Here is a 17,515-nt window from a genome sequence, read left to right as displayed (position 1 = left end):
TATGAGACTGAACATAACGTTCAGGAAACACATTTGTCGAATTTGCACGTCTTGAGATAAACATTGTAAAGGCAATCGGAAATTGAAATGAAGGATTTCTCAGGTGGTGACATAAAAACAAACATTAAGACATTATGTGTAGGGTACAGTAATTGTGTAATAATTTAGAGCCACTCATCCATGATCCTAATATTGGCTTAGTCAAATACAGTGTTAATTCCGTCGACTAAATTATTTAAGATAAGATAAGATAAGATGACACTTTATTGATCTCACAGATGGAGAAATTGCATTAAGACAATTATTTTGTCTTAATTTTAGTCAAAGTTATATTTTTGGTGACTAAAATGGACCAAAACTAAATTAAAAGTTTTTCATGAGACTAAAACTATGACTAAAATGTACAGATATTTTAGTTGACTAAAATAAGACTAAATAAAAATGAAAAGGAGAGACTATTGACAGTCTGAAAGAGCCTCATATCGTGTAAATTCACTGCCAAAGGAAAAGCCAAAGGAGCAGCTCCATGAAGCAGAGGACCAAGATTAAATATGATTATAATGAATATTATAAATGCAAAGTCGACTAAATTTGTGTTATATTTAGTCGACTAAATTTACTTACACGAAAACTAGACTAAAATTGAAGCTTTTTTTTTTTTTTTTTTAACTAAATCGACTAAAATTGGATTACATTTTCGTCAAAAGACTACTAAATATGTTGTCAAAATTAACACTGGTCAAATAGTAGGCTACATATTTAAATTCGTCTTAAAAAAATAGGCTCCCGTTGCCTATTTCATTTAGATTATTACCTTCCGTGTGCCGTTTTTACCACACAAACACGATCACACCCTCACGAAACCACATTCTGGCTGTAATACCGGTGTTATGATTGCCCAACTACGTTACTGCAAGACTGAAGAGACACTAGGTTAGTTTGTTTTAGTAGCCAATTGCATAATCTTCAAGGGACCGCAACAATAAGGAAACAAAATGAGCTAAGGCAGGAATTTAGACATTTTATTGGTTATGTAAAAACAAAAAAACAAAAAGTTATAGGCAAATACCGGGACACCTTTACGGGGTCCTCCACACACCGCTTTGTTTACAACCACGTCACCCGGAAATACAGGTATCGTCTGTCAGAATGATGAGACAGGTAGTCGACTCTTTTATCTCACGATTTTAGCGTACTCTAACTAATGAGTTGAAGATATCACTTCAGTTATATATTATGGATTGCTATGAACATGCTTCGCGTTCTCCCCACCCTTAAAAGCCTTTTAGCTGCTCGGCCACAAGTCAAATGTGATCATCTCTTGAATTTTTCAGGACTCAGAGGCTCCACTCTTTGGTGAAGATGATGATGGCACTAAAACGAAAAAGTCAAAGATTAAGTATGCTGTGCTCGAAGTAGTTTTATCACACAGTAGCCCACTTTACATGAGTGTCTGTCTGTCTGTCTGTCTGTCTGTCTGTCTGTCTGTCTGTCTGTCTGTCTGTCTGTCTGTCTGTCTGTCTGTCTGTCTGTCTGTCTGTCTGTCGCTTCCTGAAGAGGCACACTGTCATTGTGTCCTTGGGCAAGACACTTCACCCACCTTACCCCCAATCTAAAACCTTGTTTGTTTATCAGGCACCCCATGGTCTCATTCTTCCATCTGTTTTTCCGGACGAGTGCCATCTTAGTTTACTTAATGTGTGAAATGTTCAGCAGCCGGTTTATTGTTTGTATGGTGGCTATCATCCTTCTCCTGTCATGTGACTTCTGGACTGTCAAGGTGAGTATGTTTTCAGTAAGCATGTGTACAATAATGACATTTTATTCAAATATGTTTTTTTTTTTAATATAGAATGTGTCTGGGAGATTGCTGGTTGGCCTGCGGTGGTGGAACCATATAGATGAACATGGAAACAGCCAATGGATATTTGAGTCAAGAAAGGTGTGTGATAATCATAATATGCTGGGCAAAGTTGCTTATTTAGACTGTTGAGTTTAGCATTATTAGTTTAGCATTATTATACGTATAATGAAGTATAATTATATGGTTACCATAGTAACCAATCACGACCATTGTAGAGATTTTAAATCAAAGATATTTAATAAAACTCTAGATAGGACATAGCGCTTGTTGACATGGCAAACGTGGCAGTCATCTTGTAACTGGCCGGCGAGGCTAACCAATGCAAAACCAGGAGCAACATTGTCATAGATTCAACATTGTTGCTCATTGTTTGTGATTGCTTGTATTACTCTTAAATCAAACTCTCAGACAGGATTTCTTTCCCAGGGTTCAGTGATTAGCATACTGGTGGTTAGCATTCGTTGTATCACAATCCCATGCTCGATAACCATTGGTCATGTAGTTTTTATAAAGTACAGAAATATCGTTTTTAAAACTAGAAAACACATGTTATATTTGATATAAACAGAAGTGAATGATTTAAAGTGTTTGACAGATGAAAATCCATGAACAAATGTAGCTAAAGTCTATACAACTGAAATAACATTTGAAAACCTGCAGCTTTATTTTCCTTCCAGATATGACATAAGGACAGTCACAATTATCAAAGAATCATGAAATAACTAAAAATAGACAAAAACAGTATTGAGGAAATAAGTGTCTCCCATTTGATTACACTACACTGGGTTAGAAGGCCCAGTCACAAGATAGCCGCCAGAATTGCCATTCGTTCCAAAGCATTACTATTTATCTAGAGTTTTATTAAAGCTCTTTGTGTCAAATAATGGACAGGGTTGGATTGTTTAAGTTCAAATCAGGACGATTCATTTCTATCTCCAGAACTACCAAATCCATTGTATTCTGCCATAATACACCTAACTGCTCTTCTTATCAACAGAGGTCTATTAGGTAGGGATGGGAGTCTATCTATTCTCCAAGTGTCTATTAGGATAATTCCTGGACAACTGAGAACCGTATATTAACGCAAACATGTTATATATGGTTATTTAAAATAGAAATTAATCAACTAACCCAGGCCTATAAGACATGTATTATAAAAATTAAGGAGAAAAGGATATACGATGGAGAATAACATTTACATTTGTTCGCAGACACAAAGTCAAATCACAACTTCTGGGGCTGAATCTCGAATCTTCTGGCTTGGTCTGATGGTGTGCCCCATCTTCTGGATCCTGTTTTTCTTCACCACAGTCATCTCGCTCCAAATTAAATGGCTTGTCAGTACAAATGCAAATCTGTTGTGTTGAAGCCACATAAAAAGACACTGAGACTCTTTTTAATTTGTCTGTTGTCTCCCCCTAGGCTGTAGTAGTAATGGGGTTGGTTTTACAATGGGCCAATGTGTACGGCTACATAAGGTGTAAAGTTGGTGGGAACTCGGCCTTGAAAGATGTTGCAAAAAACTACCTGGGAGCTCAACTTTTTAAGCAGGTCTGTACTTTAATAATTGTCCTTTGTTGTTCTCTGGTGTAGTATCTGAGTTAACATGTTTTTCTTCAAAGACTATGAAGAAAACTGATGAACTGCAAAGCTGAAATTTGGACCAATCTTCAATCAACCTTTTCTACAAAGCGGACTTTTAGAAGGATTTCTTGTATAAGACACATTGTGGAATTATGTACTTGATAATGGTTAATGGTTACATGCACTGTATCTAGCGCCAAATGCTGCGAAATATGCTAAACCTACTGTATATGTGGATCAATATGATTTTGTTTATTGTAACCTTTACTATAATTAGCAGAACTATTGGATGCTGGGGTAAACATCCAACAATGAGGCACAAATGAAACTTTAGATGATAAGATAAGATGGCCTTTATTGATCTCATAATGGAGAAATTTACTTGTTTACATACAGCTCTTAGAAACACTCAGGGTGTGCAAATAGGCAGAAAATGTGAGAAAATAAACAAAAAATGATTAAATAGTAAAATAGTGGTATCTTGTGTACAATGACAACCAAGGACTTTGTGGGGACAAAAGTATACACCGTAAAAACAACCTCTATTTAATCCCAAGCTTTATTTAATATCTAAAGTCATGTTTCAAGTTGTTTTGGGGAATAGACACTTTGAAACCCTCATAAAAATGACATTAACAGGTATTATTATTTATAACAGCCTGATTGGTTGAGAACACAGCCAATGATGTATAAGACACAGTACTGTCTGGAGAGTTCAAAGATGCGATCATCCAAGCACCAAGTGGATTTTTATTCTGGTCAATACTTGAGTCAAGCTTTTTCCTTAGTAGTTTATAGACAATGAACGTTTATTCTTCATTTGCTTGTATGTATGAATCTATCCTCACTCTGTGCAACTGTATAAAGTATAGATACATTATTGCCATGGCTATTACAGAAGTGGCAGTACAATCTGTTTCCACTAGGTGGTAGCAACACGCTATTGTTCCAAAAGTACAGCGTGCTCAAAGGCCTGACTTTATCCTTCAGTGATTGTAAAAACTGACATTTGTGATTAAAAACTCATCCCCATTTGGATGTCAGATTGCATTAGGAATTTGGCGCACCCTGTTCATCATGGAATCAAAGGAAGATTGGTGGTGCAACAGCAAAGTCAAATTTAATTTTTTACGTTTTGTACAATAACAAACATACATTACATTTGATTTAAAAAAAAAAACACTATATATGGGGTATACAACATATATATATATATATATTTTTTTTATAATCATTATTTGATTACACAGATTCACACAGTTGCATTTGTATAATGTTTATATGCAAGATAAAACTTAAGCGTTTGCATTCAAAAAGCCATTTCTCAAACTGTCACGCTACAGAACGTTTTTTCCCCTTTAAAAGGTAAAATATCGCACATTTCATTTAGACTACAAACCAATTTAATTTGAAATATACAGTGAAAGTCCTTTATTATCAGAAATCCAAATGGTTAATAGTGCATTTTTGGTTTGTCATGACATAAAGCACCCCAATAAAGTAAGCTATGCCACAAAGTAAATAGATCCAGAAGAAGGTTTTGTCGATAGAATTTGCAAATTGTGCGTATTTTTCACTTTCCTTTTCCTGTGCCTCTTGAGCTTCCAGTAAACTGACCACTTTTCTGAGCATCCGAGTGTGTTCTTCTGCAGGTGCGGCCTGGACAACACTGATGTCTGGTCCCGTATCTGGATGCAATTAGAAAATAATGTGAGTTTTAATACTACATCCCAGGAAATAGTGTCAGGGCTCTCAGTCATCCAGGAGGGTTCCATAGCGACTGGTTTTAAAACAGTTCATCTGGACAAACTATTTCAAGACATTTCACCTTTCATTCAGGCAGCGCGGTCTTAAAAAAACATTGTTATTAATCAGAGTTCCATGAAGCAAAACAGCTGGACATTTCTTCACATTTCGGAACACACCAAGTCCCGGTCCAGAGCCAGGGTTTGGGACTGGATTCAGTGACTCTCAACAGTGCACAGGTGTTCAAAATTGTTCCAAGTGTGCAATGTGCAAACATTGCCCAACTTCTGATTCAATTAAATATGAGAAATAAGTTTGATAAATCAACACAGCTAGACATTTCTTGACATTTACAGGGCTAAGCAATTTTGACCTCCAAACTTTGACTCTGCAGAATGGACTTGGTAAATCCCGAAATGCCAAGAAACATCTAGCTGGATTGATTGTTTGCCTCTGATATTTGAGCATCCTTGTTTAATTTTTGTTACTATTTCCCCTATAAGACAATAAAAAATAAATAAATTAATACATTAAATAAACAGTTAACCTCACCTCCATCGTCAACCATGTTACTGTTTGTTGATTCCCGTTTAGAACAGCAGCAGAAGATTATCCCGCCTTCCTTGGCCACTCGTGTGAGAACCATAGACACAAGCATGCTGAACACCAAGATGACGAGACAAACACAGAAGTGGACTCCTATAATGAAACCAATAAGGACAGATGTTATATGCATAATGCTGACTATTGTGCTTTAGAGGTGGAAGACGTAGGCTATACTTTAAGGAATAGGCCACCTTTTTTGCATACTGAGATATGTTCCTACCAGTTTAGACGAGTTGATGCGTACCTGTCTAAGCTTTCCGCGTGCGCTCAGTCACGCAAAAACACAGAACATGTTGTTAGCATAGCCTCTCCTCTCAAACGGGGGTGAAGTTAGAAGCGACCAAATTCTTCCACGTTTTCCCTATTTAAATACGGTTACGTGAGTAGCTACACGATCCAAATATAGTCACACAAAATTAAACATATCGATTACCATCTAAGTGGATAAAAAGGGGTTCTGTATTGTAAGGCAAAATAGAGCTCCACAGTCCCACCCACTCCCGGTCACGTGTCGGGGTCCGACACAAAATCCCATGTATTTTTAGAATTGACGTTTCGAAAAAGTCAATTATTAAGAGTTTTATTGCACAACGCTGGCTCAGCTATGTGCTAACTACCGACACTTGCGCGGGTATTTTACAAGAAAGAAAGAAATAATTTTGCAGTTTACAACGTTTTACACAAATCTTAAATTTTACCTTGTATGTTTCATGTCCGTGAGTTTGCACATAGCTGATTAACCGGCACCGTGATGTTTAACTTTTTCGAAAAGTCAACTATTTCGAAAAAGTTGACTTTTTCGAAATATATTATTAGCATTAGTCAATGCTAATAATATATATTAGCATTAGTCAATGCTAATAATACATGGAATTTTTTTAGTGTTGTACCCCGACACGTGACCGGGAGTGGGTGGTAGTGGTACTGTGGAGCTCTATAAAAGACCTAAAGAGAACTTCGATGTTAGCGCAGTAATGTCGAAGTACTCCTAAGGTATTATTACGCCTTATAATAGTACCCCTTTTTATCCACTTAGATAATCGACATGTTTAATTTTGTGTGACTATAGGCTACTTGGATCGTGTAATGCTCACGTAACCGTATTTAAATAGGAAAAACATGGAAGAGTTTCATCGCTTCGAACTTCACCCACCTTTAGTGTTTTTTGCGCGACTGAGTGCAAGACCAGACAGGTAGCCTACTATCAACTCGTCCAAGCTCAGGTAAGTAGGCTACATATCTCAATATGCAAAAACGGTGGTTTCAGAAGTTTGATTGCAGTTGCACTCGTACAATAAAACCTAAATAAAGGTTAATTTTCAAGATCTCAAAAAAAAAAACACAAAAAAAAAAAACAGCGCAGAACACGAAATATGAATTGAGGTTACACATACTGATAACTGGACTGCACTCGCTGTCCCCGGGAAGCTCTTCATTCAAAATGACCAGGAACATGGTAAAACTGAGCACCAGTGTGACTTTGAAGGAGTTGCGTTCGCCGCCCCCTAGTGGCAATGCACAGCTCACCACATCAGTCAACATGATCAGGATACTGGGCAGCATCAAGGTGATAAAGGGGTTGTTCTGTCGAATCCTTAGATCCACCTGGAGACGAACACAAAATGTGACCCCGATCAGCGATAGTGACCTAAAGCTGCGCAAAAAGTATTCTGCTACTGAAATGCACCTGAATTTACTAAAAAAGTGTAAGTTGTAATGGCCCAACTCAAATTTGTGACAAAACTCCAAAATTATTGTGAAAACTTACTAATATATAATTTTGTTTTTCTTCTGTCAGAGTATATTCAATACTCTCTGTTTTCCAGTCTCCGTGTGCCCCATCTTTCGCATTCACATTTCCAATTCTCATTATCCCGCCACATTCTAGAAACATAAGAAAACACATTTTGTCATTTAAAGCCACATTGCGGAACATTCCAGGACATGGTGCTATGTCATAAGAACAATTACATTACTGTAAAGCTTAAAACTTAAACATGTTTAATTTTTAAAATGTTAAATCCAAACTCTATGTCAACTAATCAATAACTGAAGTTGAGAACTAATCTTGAATTTATGTTGATGTTTGGTACCAATGCACAGGTATGCAGGGTATCAAATGTAAATATTATGACCAAAATACAGCTAACTAGGCCTTGCTGTGTGCAGTTTGTATGTTCGCCCCGTGTCTGCGTCGTTTCCTCCGGGTACTCCAGTTTCTTGACCACTAAAAAACATGTACAATAGACCAGGTTTAATGAGATTGCGTTTGCCTGTGTGAGTGGTCAGGACAGTGCATGTTAATGAACATACATGGGACTCATGCATGTAAACACACCACACCAGATTGCAGCCTTGGGCTATTTGCATCCGTTGTCCCACACTCACAAAGACACTTACACTCACAAAGACACTCTCAACAGTGCAGCCCTTTGAGAAACTTGTCAACACAGGCTTGTAAAGCGCAATACAAGGTCAACCAGGTTAACGCAGTATGGCTTTAAATGAATCAGGAGTCAAGCTGCTTTTTCACACTGACCATCACTGTACCAGGTGTGGATAGCCACTGGACATGAGTCATATGCAAAGGGGTAGTTGAACAGGTTGATTTCACAGTTGACCTCAGCGTTCATGCTGATCTTGTGCCTCAATGTGCCGTTACTTAACACAACAAGGTCCTTTGAGCTGGCCTCCTTCGTGACTGTTATTCTACAAGAAATGAATTGTTTTCATGAAAATACTGAGCGTAAATGTAAATGTTTAAAGTAAATGTGTCTCACTTACGCGTTTGTGACATGAATCTCTGGTACCCAGACATATTTGACGGGTACAGACACCTCATCGTACTGGTATTCAGATGTGTCCCAGGACAACTCGGGATCGACCCATTCCTGTGATTCCAAAAAGATAAATATAACTACAAACTCATCTTGTACACTCTGTATATATAGTTCTGTATCATTATTCAAATCCTTACTAAAGATGCCATCAAACGGCTATGCAGTCGGAGATTTTTTGTGTCCTGCAAAAATAAAGAGTGCTTAAGATTCATGGTAAAAAAAAAAGAAAAAGGAACAAAGGAAAAAGAGACCTCAAAACATTAATACAATACATAGCAAAATGTTATGTTTTTCAGTGCTAGAATACACACTCTCACATTTGTTATTGAAAGAAATTCCGTAATTTAAAACAAAAATAACAACATTTCAACAACATAAAAGATTAATAGAAAATACAGGTATTTTTCTGAAAAATACTCACGACTGCCAGAGTTTGATATTCCAGAACAGGTATTTGAATGACCAAGGAGCAGGAATCACTCTGTGGCTGTGACAATAGGGATTTCTTAATCAAACTTTCAGCCAGACATCTCCGTGTGGTACAGTTACTCTCAGCTCCTGAAATTACAACTCAAAGTGAATAGCGTGGGAGCAAAAATTTGTGTCTGGGTAAAAGAAATTGGCAGTGAATTGTTTTTTAAGTATAAACAGAGGTTGGACGCAGTAGTACCACTGCTGCTGCTAAATACGACTGTTTAATTTCTGTAATCTCATTTTGGTTAGAATATGTCTAGTTCCCTTTTATAGGACAGTTACGTTTCACCTCATTTAAGAGCCAAAGAGGAAAGTTACCTCTCATGAGAAGCAAAACCAGGAGGATGTTCCAAATGTCCAAATTCATGACTGCAGGATCCTTCTCTTCACTGAGAAACGTCTTTACTCTCTACCATCTCTGTTTTTGTGTGGTATTCAAGTTGCACTCATGTTTAAAAAGACCAGGCTCAGTGACGTTAACCTACTCTGATTCTCACATTACTCACAACAACTAAATATATTGGATCATAATTGCTGTGAAAACACAAGTGAATGTTTAATTAATGTTCAACATGTATGATTTTGTGCAAACACTGGGACGCTATACCTGACTTATTGGAACCATTGTGTGTGCAACTTGTATTGTATACGCAGAGTGGCTGAGAACACATGACTTGACAATGGGTTAGTGAGAATTAAGTGTAAAGGCGCCACTGCTGTCACGAACTGACATGAAGCTTTATAGGTGTGTCTGTTTTATCAGCTGGATCAGTGCATGAATGGATTTTCCTGTCGTGTAACAGGAATGCACATATTAAAGCCATGTTTCAAAATTACACTCAAACTTGGACATTTATTTTGCAAAGTCACGGGTAGAGTAGTTCTTGCTTTGCACATATGCACCTTGTAGCTTTCACAAGTCGACACTGTGGACTTTAGCTTACATATACTGTACACCTTTATATGGCTTTTACAACAATGATACAATTTATGATACTTTTTTTTTTAAACATCCTGTTATAAAAATCATCCATATAATCAAAACAACTTTTGATTCCATACTTCTCATACTTCTCTGGATGATTCTCTAGATAAGTCTGAGCTCATTCAGATAAACGCACAAGGTGCTGAATTATGTGATTTCAACATTTCCCATGAGAATAAAATGGGGAATTCTGGTCATACGGCAAATGTGAAAAATGTGGAATGGGCTGATTGACTTTTTTGATTGGAACGACCAAATGGACTTTTATCATAAACAAATACAATTTTAATGTAATCTAATGAAAGTGTTTGAGACTGGAACTTTGACAACAAGGTAGCACGGTAGTGCAGCGGATAGCGCGCATGCTTCACAGCAGGTCCTGGGTTTGATTCCCTCCTGGACTGGGCCGTTCTGTATGGAGTTTGCATGTTCTCCCTGTAGGTTTCCTCCGGGTACTCCAGTTTATCACAAAAAACATGTATAATAGGTGAATCCTCCTGCCAGGTGATTCTGACCATCAGCCTTGTCCTACATCAGCAGGTGGGTCCCTCGGGCTGCCGTCGCCCAGTGGCATCAAAGGATGGGTTAAATGCAGAGGACAAATTTCCCTATGGGGAGTGACAATACACTACAAACAAACAAAAATCAACTGATAAAACATTAATAATAATCGGGCGCGATTTTTTGATAATCAAGACCGATTTTTTGTTTACAAAAAATTGCTAAATTCTTCATATAAAAAACAAAAAACAGAAAAAAATTCCACTTCTTTCGATTATTAACCCCAAAAATGTGCTTGTTCCGGAAACGTCCCAGGTCTGAGGAGATAGATTTCATATGCCATAAAATAAAATATTTTATTTAGAAAGACAACAAGAATTTGACACAGAATAACAGCGTGAATGTGCAGATGCATTGTTAGCAGCAGATATGAGTGTGGACATACCACATAGTGCAAATGGCTGGAACAGGTTATTACGTCCATGAGTTAGACACAGAGTTATTGGGTCTTTTTTTGTTCATGTCTGATGACAGAGGGGAAAAAGCCCACCAGCCAACTTACTCACTAGTGCATCAGGAGGAAACTTACACAGAAACGGGGAGGACATGCAAACTCCACACTGAAAGGCCCCGTCCAGGCCGGGGATCGAACACATTTGCTGCAGTTGAAGTCACCTACCTCATAAACCTACTTCTTCCCAGCTCACCACTAAATGACCTTTAGCCTTTCGCCTCTAGCTGCCTTAATACAAGCAGTTCCTAAACACACACAGACACATTCACAGACGACCTCATAATTACCTCTCCAGTGCAACACCAACACAACAATACAATCAATTCTAAGTAAGAAAGACCTTGAAAATGCTCCATAACCGCTGTTATTGCACTGTATGTCACATTGTGTAAAATCAATCGATCAATCAATAACTGTACTCACCGTTTATGGACAGTGCCATAATGCGTTTCATTTTGACGCTGTGTACCACTTTCACAGATGAAACGAGTTGAACTTCCTGCTGTGTTATCTCACAAAGGAATGCCCTTATCTCACGCGCAGAACATCTTTGAAGAAAATAATAGATGATGAATCAAGAAGTTGAATTCTATTGTTGTAAGTTGTTTTGTTATTGCACTGGCCTTACTGAAGCTGTCCCGAGACTGCATTATTACACCAATAAAAGTGCTTCATATCTGTGCAGACAGCTGAGATCAAAGGGGGCAAGAATATCACTTTGTTGCAAGTGATAAAAAAAAACACTTATCTCACAAACACACTGAGGGAATTGCGTAATATAACGGTAAATAGTAGGCGGTCAATAAAGGCTTGATCCTAATGACAAATCAGCACCTAACTGAAATGGTGTTTTTGACCCAAGGGACCTTCGAATATTCCACGGGTCATAAATTCCTGCTGATAGTCCAATAAGGCCTCAAAGGGAAGTGAATGACATCAGACCAGACTGGGAATTTGCCTCAGAACCAAGCAGGTCTGCTCTCAGCTCAGCGCAATCGTCTCCTCTTCAAACTTTACTGAAAAACAGAACAAGAGGAGAGGGGGGACAAAACGAATGGAATTTGGTGATACCGGACTCAAACTCAATCTCAGTCAACGCAACAGGTGAGTCACATATACTGGGAGATAGATGTCACACTAATTAGATTTAAAAAGTGCTTTACTTTTACATGTGCTTATTGGCATGATGTGATTCTGACTGCAGTGTACTAATCTCTCTCTCTTTATACTAAAATCTGTCAACAAGTACACAATGATTAAGCATATTCAAACTTATATAAAGTTAAAAGTATACAAGGCTGCTCATAAAGGTGATATAAAAATGAATGCAGTACCTTTTTAGATGGATCAAGTCGCCTCATTTGTTTTGTTATGTCATTGAGCATCTTCTTAATATATCAAAAAAATTTAAATATCCAAACCAAGAAGAAAGCAAGATGGTGTAATACTGTGTTTGCTGAGGCACTTGTGTTTAAAAATGGGATCCATGTTACTTCCAAAGGAACTGCATGACGGTGCATAAATACATGAAGATTTTAGTTGACATACAGTGGCAAGTTACTGTTCACCCAACACCAGTGTGAAAACATTGAAGAACATGGTGTCTGCAAAGGAAATAAAAGACAATAAAAAGTTGTTCATGAAACACCAATCGGTCGTAAAATGGTACGTGATTCACATCTGTTACAAAACTCAAAGTCTTTAATTCGATGTTGCCAATAAGAAGTTTGGTATATTGATCTTGTAAAAAGTTATTGTCTTGAACATGATAGTTACGTTTTTTTGTGTGTTAGAAAAAGCTCGACACGTGGGCAAAGTTTGACATTAGCGGTAACACTTGGGGGTGAAGGCTGTTAGTGGATAATTATTAGCCGCACAAAGGATAAAAGAGATTAATATCTGCATCACGAGGTTAGCCTTGTGCCTAATTAACCATAATAGACCTCACCAGGAACAGCTGCCTCAGTTGCTTTACTTTTGTACCACATTAAACCCAAATAGGACATACTATGTTCAGTTATATTGGCATATTATGCATTCACAAAAATGACATTTGACTTGGCGCGCAAGAGCAAAAAGGAATTAAAAGATTTAACAGTTGAGACTTAGCAGAACAGTTTACACCTTTTGTTTTATAGAGTTCAAAGAGCAGCTGATTTGGATTCAAGCGAGACTTAAATAACGCTTGAGATAAAATAAGGCAAGCCGAATTTACTGGAAGAGAATAGTTTGTGCACAAGTAATTTAAAAAGCTTTCCAGAACAAGAAGGATGTGTTAAAAGTGTTTAACACTACACAGAAAAAGGACAGAAAAATCCAGAAAACATACATAATAGCTTCATGAAGTAAAACTAAATTAAAAGCGAATAAATCCTTTCAGTTATTATTATGTAGACCTAAATAGAACAGACTCAATTTGAAGATTGTCAGAGAGATTGCAGGAACACATCTTGAAGATTTATTTCAGTCGTCTCTGAGGTTCTTAGAAATTAATATGGCACTAACATTTCAGAGATATGTACTTTAGTGCCAGGCCATGAAGAGCAAACGCAAGCAGAGCTGCTTCTCTGAGGGACACAAAGCCAGTTCACATATTTCTGATAGTTGTCTATGTTCCACTCAGGCTGTTGCTGCATTGATTTGTGACCCCAAAAAATAGTCGCCACACGCTTTAATAAATACGTTGGACTGCCTTTAGCTTTGATTACAGCATGCATTTACTGTGGCATTGTGTGTAAAAAAGAAAGAAAGACAAATTCACCAAGATTGATGATGTATTGGTGATGGGAGGATTTGACCACTGCTCTAAGACTTCTCCTGCACATCCCAAAGATTCTTAATCCATTGAAATAACCTGGTCACTCAGGATGTTCAGGTCGTCAACTGATGATCTCATTCTTTGGGAACATAGTGCTGCTGATCGTAGACCTGACCAACCGCAGCAACCCCCAGATCATAACAGTTTGTTACATCCAGGCGACTTTTATTTTTAGGTCAGGCAGTGTATATGAAATCATGTTGCCTTCCATCTGCATGCATGATGTTCGTCTTTGTGTTTCTGTAGGGAAGATGCAGCTACTCAGAGAAGAATCGGTGGTCATTGAGACATCCCACACCACTGTGCACCACCTGAGCTTATACAGACACAAGAAGAAGCCTCTGCGCTACATGCAGAAGGATGGTCGGTTCCCCGTGGACTTCCAGACATCTCGCGGGGCCTGGTGTCCGTATCTGACCGACATTTTCACCACGTTGGTCGAGTGCCGCTGGAGTGTGATGTTCCTCATGTTCTCCTTGTCCTACATCCTGTCCTGGATGTTCTTCGGGCTCTGCTATTGGCTCATCGCTCATGTGAACGGAGACGCTCTCAAACACGATGACGATTTGTGTATCTACAACGTGCGTGGATTTACCTCCGCCTTTTTGTTCTCAATGGAGACCCAGGCCACAATCGGCTTCGGCTTCAGAGGCATGTCTGAGAACTGCATGGGGGCGATCATAGTGGTCACGATACAGGATGTGTTCAGCTGCCTTTTGGACACTATTATCATCGGCATAGTGATTACAAAAATGGCATCAGCGCGCAAGAGGGCTCAGACTGTGGGGTTCAGCAGCTGTGCAGTGGTTAACCAAAGGAATGGGGTGCTCTGTCTGTCATGGCGGCTTGGAGACTTCAGAGGAAATCACATTTTAGAGGGCGTTGTTAAAGCGCAGCTGGTACGACATGTGAAACAACCACTGGAGGGGTCTGTAAGAATGGTGTACCAGAACGTTGAGGTGGAGGAAAGAGAAGTTGTCCTGGCCACCCCAGCCACCATCATTCACAAAATCGACGAGAATAGTCCACTTTATAATCTGAGTCCAGGTGATCTTCAGGTGGAAACGTTTGAATTAGTGGTTTGTTTCACCTACACCGGCGACTCCACCGGCATGCTCCATCAAAAAAGGACGTCATACACCCCTTCAGACATCCGCTGGGCACAAAAGTTCCGGGAAATGCTCAAACTCGGGAAGAAGCACTACAAAGTGGATTACGCACTGTTCAACGAGACCACGTGGGTCCCGGTGCCTATGATGAGCGCAGAGGAGTATGACAGAGGGAGGAACTCACTAAACAACAACCAACCACAGCATCTTAAAACATCTTCAACCAGTCCAGATGTTGTTGAGGAAGTTATGCAGCAAACATTCCTGTAGTTAAGATATTTTGTGTTGCTGAATTGTTACAGCAAATATGTGTAAATATTGCTTTAATAAAATTTGATTCTGATTTTTTTTTTCCCTTTAAGTTTATGTCGGGGAGACCGGGGCTATTCGTCACACTTTTTTTTCTAGAGTTTGCTGCTCATCATCAGACCTGCATTAAATGAAAGCTTGAACCCTTGACTTGAAGTAGACCTCGCTCTCTTTGTCCTATCATATTGTGATAAATAGTCATTAATCGTCAAACACAACACAATCGACTATGACAATGTGTCCCATATGCGGGGCAAGTTGTCACAAGGCGTGGGGGTTGGTTGTCACTATTGTTTTTAATGGATTTTTTTTTAATGTTAACTTGAAATTTGATAAACCTTTGTAACTTTTTTGCTTTTTTGAGATAAGAGGACAAAATATGTTTTATATATGCTGCCACATAGCCTAACGCTCCATGCTCTATGAGGCGTAAAATGTACAAATTCACTAAAATGACCCAAACCTACGGCCTCCATAAAAGCTAATGTTAAAATAAAGTGATCACAAAAACATACTTGACACAAAAGAAAAAAAAATGTCCCACCATATTATACCCCATGTGACAAATAACCCCTCAGTTTTTGTGACAAATAATCCCGAGTGTTCACTTTACTTTAGCTCTAAAACGGCTCAAATCGAAGCTAACATCTCTGTCTTTCAGATCAGTGTCATTTGTTTATGGCACTAACCAAAGGAAAGCTCTCATTACAGAAATAACCCAGACATTAAAGTTTGGGAGACGGCATTAAAACAATTCAAATGTGTCCTGTCCTCGTGTCTTCAGTCCAAATGAGACAATTATTATTGGAAGAGAAGATGAATACCAGCGTACAGCGCCCTTTAGTGTGGCTATAAAAAAGCAATGGGACAAATTACCCCGTGTGACAAATAGCCCCAGTAAACATGATCGTGAATTAATTACATTTACACTGCGAGTACAGATCAGATGTTTTCATCGGTCATACACACACACAAATAGAAATGCAATGCCTTTCCAGCTCAGTCGCTCTACAGCTCCATCTTGTGTCAAAACTTTTGCTCATAACAACACCAGTGGTTTCCAAGACTAAAAGCAGTGAAATGTGAGGACAATGAAGTTACAGAAGAATTGTGCATAAATTGGCTCTTTGGCTCTTGCATTCATTAAAAGCAGAAATAGGATATGCTATTATTAGAACGCTTATTTTCCGCTTCGTTTTTCAGCCGGTGAAGTTTAGGAAAGTTGTTTTCATTGAGCGCTTTATTAAAACAGCGGACACGCGCTGCAGCTCGCTATTGGCCAGAGCTGCGTCGAAGGGGTTGGCAGAAATGCACGTGTTTTTAAAAGAGTGCCGATGCAAGACCCCAAAAGTCAGTAGTGGGGAGGGTGATGGCACCATTCACTCCGCCCGGCGCGAACTTCCGTGAACAAAGTGAAAGAGCGGCAGCTGCGGCAACAAGAGAGATCATCATCACGCGCGTAAAGATGCTTCGCGGATTATATTTGAACAAAACGCAGAGGATTTGGACATTATGAAGAGGTGGGTACTCGCTTTTACATAGGTCAGTGTGTGTTCTCCACTAAAAGTAGCTGTTAAAAAAACATAATCAAAATAAATCTAGTGGCGATGACTAGTGGCTATGAAACGTAATGGAAATGGAGCTGTTTTTCTTAACGTTAATATTATTATTTTTATTATTATTATTATTATTATTATTATTATTATTATTATTATTATTATTATTATTATTATTATTAATAATAATAATAATGTTCATATTCACAATAGGCTGAATATCTTAGAATCTGGCAAAGAAGATAAAAAATAAAATAAAAAATAATGTCAAACAAATACCCATCTACATAATGATGGGCTTTTTGGCTTTTGGTATTGATTAATGTAATAACAAATGGAGCAGCTTTATGTAACCAGTTTCCATCTGCCTCAGCTGCTGAGGCTCAAATGGAGAACACATGCAAAACAAACAATCACAAGTTGCGGACGCTACCCTGAGCAAACCTGCAGCTACTAATGATGGGGGCAGAAAAAACAGTCTCTTTATGGGCATGAAGCTGTCTAATTGTCTAGGGCTGAAAAATATATTTGTGCAACCGCCAAGTTATTGTTTGTGGACTGAGAGGGACAGTCACATAATACCTGCTAAACACAATCATCACAAGCCTT

At 38.4% G+C, this 17,515-nt stretch overlaps 3 protein-coding genes across 3 annotated transcripts; 2 read left to right on the top strand and 1 right to left on the bottom strand.

Annotated features, from left to right (window-relative positions):
• Nucleotides 1-1,080: 1,080 nt before the first annotated feature.
• LOC306969256 (Golgi apparatus membrane protein TVP23 homolog B) lies at nucleotides 1,081-3,740 on the top strand. Its single transcript, XM_079564858.1, has 7 exons — nucleotides 1,081-1,161; nucleotides 1,335-1,399; nucleotides 1,636-1,780; nucleotides 1,853-1,942; nucleotides 3,076-3,201; nucleotides 3,287-3,415; nucleotides 3,487-3,740. Exons 1-7 carry the CDS (start codon nucleotides 1,150-1,152, stop codon nucleotides 3,517-3,519), a joined length of 600 nt encoding a protein of 199 aa, XP_079420984.1. The 5' UTR covers nucleotides 1,081-1,149; the 3' UTR covers nucleotides 3,520-3,740.
• A 1,543-nt stretch (nucleotides 3,741-5,283) lies between these two features.
• LOC306969221 (5-hydroxytryptamine receptor 3A-like) lies at nucleotides 5,284-9,481 on the bottom strand (the record flags this gene model as incomplete). Its single annotated transcript, XM_079564820.1, has 9 exons — nucleotides 5,284-5,297; nucleotides 5,747-5,893; nucleotides 7,195-7,405; nucleotides 7,569-7,684; nucleotides 8,340-8,509; nucleotides 8,585-8,691; nucleotides 8,778-8,822; nucleotides 9,062-9,198; nucleotides 9,433-9,481. 9 exons carry the CDS (start codon nucleotides 9,479-9,481, stop codon nucleotides 5,284-5,286), a joined length of 996 nt encoding a protein of 331 aa, XP_079420946.1.
• Nucleotides 9,482-14,183: 4,702 nt separating this feature from the next.
• On the top strand, nucleotides 14,184-15,311 carry LOC306968567 (inward rectifier potassium channel 16-like; the record flags this gene model as incomplete). Its single annotated transcript, XM_079563984.1, has 1 exon — nucleotides 14,184-15,311. The coding sequence occupies one exon, from the start codon at nucleotides 14,184-14,186 to the stop codon at nucleotides 15,309-15,311; it is 1,128 nt and encodes a 375-aa protein (XP_079420110.1).
• Nucleotides 15,312-17,515: the final 2,204 nt, after the last annotated feature.

This window comes from Gobius niger (assembly GCF_951799975.1).
Source record: "Gobius niger genome assembly, chromosome: 10".
Classification (NCBI taxonomy): domain Eukaryota; kingdom Metazoa; phylum Chordata; class Actinopteri; order Gobiiformes; family Gobiidae; genus Gobius; species Gobius niger.
Note: the sequence above shows the minus strand (reverse complement) of the source record. Positions and strands in the feature narration are given on the sequence as shown.

Excerpts from the sequence above, each read along its gene's own strand:
- LOC306969256 (XM_079564858.1), top strand. Across the intron at positions 1,943-3,075 it reads GGATATTTGAGTCAAGAAAG|ACACAAAGTCAAATCACAAC; the intron begins GTGTGTGATAAT and ends ATTTGTTCGCAG. Across the intron at positions 3,416-3,486 it reads GAGCTCAACTTTTTAAGCAG|ACTATGAAGAAAACTGATGA; the intron begins GTCTGTACTTTA and ends TTTTCTTCAAAG.